This window comes from Lipotes vexillifer, unplaced genomic scaffold, assembly GCF_000442215.2.
Source record: "Lipotes vexillifer unplaced genomic scaffold, Lipotes_vexillifer_v1.1 scaffold1761, whole genome shotgun sequence".
Classification (NCBI taxonomy): domain Eukaryota; kingdom Metazoa; phylum Chordata; class Mammalia; order Artiodactyla; family Lipotidae; genus Lipotes; species Lipotes vexillifer.
This window is the reverse complement of record NW_006777503.1, coordinates 108,787-111,818: the sequence shown is the minus strand read 5'-3', so window position 1 is coordinate 111,818 and position 3,032 is coordinate 108,787. Positions and strand designations below refer to the sequence as shown.

Here is a 3,032-nt window from a genome sequence, read left to right as displayed (position 1 = left end):
TTCCCTACATCAGGCTAAGAAAGTTCCCCTCTATTACTGCTTCACTGACAGTTTTTAATCATAACTGGCTGTTGACTTCTGTCAAATGCTTTTCTGCATCACTTGACATGATCACATTGTGCATCTCATTGGCTGATCTCTGAATGGTGAACCAGTCTCATATTCCTGGGATAAGCTCCATTTGGTCACTAAATATTCTTCTCTCTACACATTACTGGATTTTATTTGTTAATATTTTATGAATGATTTTTATGCCAAAGTTCATGAGGAATACTAGTCTTTAGTTTTTTCTTCTTTTATATTGTCTTTGTCTGGCTTTAGTATCAGAGTGATGTTCAATTCATAAAATGAGTTCAGAAACATTCCCTTTTCTTCTACTTCCTGGAAGAGACTGTATCGACTTACTGCTTTTCCTTCTTTTTGGTAGAATTCTCCAGTACAACTATCTGCGCCTGAAGATTGCTTTTTGTAAGGTTGACGAAAATGCAGATTTACATTCCAAAACTTTTTTTAAAAGATATTAGGAATAACATTGTAATCTGAGAAAACTTTTACCCCAGTAGTTATCACATCATGCCTCACTGCTCTGTCTGGCTAATAGCTCACGTCCCATTTAACCAGATTTTCCATTCTCTTTACTCCTCTGAACACCCACACGCTTCACATCTCATTGCTACCTATAAATGGCCTGCTTGTCTGCGTCCATCGGGGTCTGGGACCCCACAGGGGGAGGGCTCACTCCTTCCACATCTGGTTCAGAGCAGGTGGGGTCTTGCTCCGTTTTTAACTCTGTTACTACTTGTATCTGTGAAAGGAGGAAGAGAACTTTTGTTACTGAAAAGAAAATAAGCTGCTACCAAGTACAGTAAGTCCCCTACGTATGAACCTTCAAGTTGTGAACTTTCAAAGATGCGAACAGATTATAAACCTATTACAGTGCAGTACTATATAGCCATTTGTGTTAGTTGGATACCTAGGCTAACTTTGTTGGACTTATGAACAAATTGGACACGAACTTGCTGTTGGAAAGGAACACGTTTGTATGCAGGGGACTTGCTGTATTCTATTCTCAAACAGAAATGCAGTGGAATGGTAAACTGCCAGACAGTTATATGACAGGCAATATTATGGAAAGAATACTACCAACAAACTCCTTTGAATTTAATGTACTTCTAAATGGCTAAAACAAAGGTCAAATTTCCAAAACATTTAAAAATTGAGAGGACCGATATCTGTGAAATGCTTATGATTTTCAAAACCGTAATAACTCTACATCCCTGAAGGGGAATGGTACACATGCAGTCTTTCTCATCTGCCTCTCCTTGTTATCTGTCCTCACGCTGAGTAACACTGCAGGAAGAGAAGAATAAACAAATAATCCAAGCCTTCTTATCTTGTCACAAAAACAACTCAAACCCAAGATGCTCCATACTTATGACAGGGCTGAAATTCTCCCTTACCTATCCTTAAACTCAGGAATACACAAGCTATAAAAATGTTATGGGGACTTCCCTGGTGGTGCAGTGGTTAAGAATCTGCCTGCCAATGCAGGGGACATGGGTTCGAGCCCTGGTCTGGGAAGATCTCACATGCCGCAGAGCAACTAAGCCCGTGCACCACAACTACTGAGCCTGCGCTCTAGAGCCCACGAGCCACAACTACTGAGTCCACGTGCCACAACTACCGAAGCCCGCGCACCCTAGAGCCCGCGAGCCACAACTACTGAAGCCTGTGCACTCTAGGGCCCGCGTGCTTCAACTACTGAAGCCTGCGTGCCTAGAGCCCGCGCTGCGCAACAAGAGAAGCCACCGCAATGAGATGCCCACACACCACAACGAAGACCCAATGCAACCGAAAATAATACATAAAATTTTTTTTAAAAATGTTAAGGAAAGTCACTGCGTCCAGAAAGCAAAGACCAGCTGTGTTTAAAGAAACAGTGTTAAACCTAAGAGGAAGCCTTAAAGATATTACCACTGAAATTGCTTTAAACTGGCTGTGTTGTTTGTGACTTCGGGGAAAAGTATTTAAATCCTTCAACATAAAGAATTCAGTTTACAAATAAAACAAAATCGCTACAGTAAACTTCTTGTTATCCCTGAGCAGATCACCGCCCTCCCCGGCTTCTTCAGGACTGGGGTATCTGGGATGCACCTGCCCCACCCACAACTGCTACCCCCTGCCCCTCAAGGAAGCAGCCTGTTGGGGAACCTGTGGCGGGGTGGGGGGAAGCTCATCCACGGAGATGGGAGAGCCTGCATCCTGCCAGGAACCCAGCCTGGTGCTCGGGGCTGCAGCCGAGAGAGCAGCCCTGCAGGTCCGGGCTCGGGCCCTGTTCTCAACTCTCCAACAGGCCAGAGTGAGCAGGTTACTTCCATTCTGCTGCCTTTAGATGGAACAGTATACTTGGGAATTGCTTCTCTCTTAAAAAAATAAACCTCTGTGCCACAACTACTGAGTGGGACTTCCCTGGTGGTGCAGTGGTTAGGAATCGCCTGCCAATGCAGGGGACATGGGTTCGAGTCCTGGTCCGGGAAGACCCCACATGCCGTGGAGCAACTAAGCCCGTGCGCCACAACTACTGAGCCTGCACTCTAGAGCCTGCGAGCCACAAATACTGAGCCCACGAGCCACAACTACTGAGCCCACGTGCCACAACTACTGAAGCCCGCACACCTAAAGCCCACGTGCCGCAACTACGGAGTCCACGCGTTGCAACTACTGAGCCCACGTGCTGCAACTACTGAAGCCTGTGCACCTACAGCCCGTGCTCTGCAACAAGAGAAGCCACCGCAATGAGAAGCCCGCACACCGCAACGAAGAGTAGACCCTGCTCGCCCCAGACCCAATGCAGACAAAAAAAAAAAAACCAAAAAACAAAAGCGACTGACTAAAGCCCAATCAAACACAGTCCTTCTGGAGAGAAGTCTGACAGTATTATAAAAAAAAGCCTTAGGGGCTTCCCTGGTGGCGCAGTGGTTGAGAGTCCGCCTGCCGATGCAGGGGCCACGGGTTCGTGCCCCGGTCCGGGA

At 46.2% G+C, this 3,032-nt stretch overlaps 1 protein-coding gene across 2 annotated transcripts in view; it reads right to left on the bottom strand.

Annotated features, from left to right (window-relative positions):
* The window catches only part of PKNOX1 (PBX/knotted 1 homeobox 1), a 31,561-nt gene that overhangs the window by 23,454 nt on the left and 5,075 nt on the right, over positions 1–3,032 (bottom strand). For both annotated transcript variants that reach the window (XM_007451127.1, XM_007451128.1), the window contains one exon: positions 678–805. In XM_007451127.1, the coding sequence (XP_007451189.1) occupies positions 678–805 (128 nt within the window). The remainder of the gene's footprint in view (positions 1–677; positions 806–3,032) is intronic.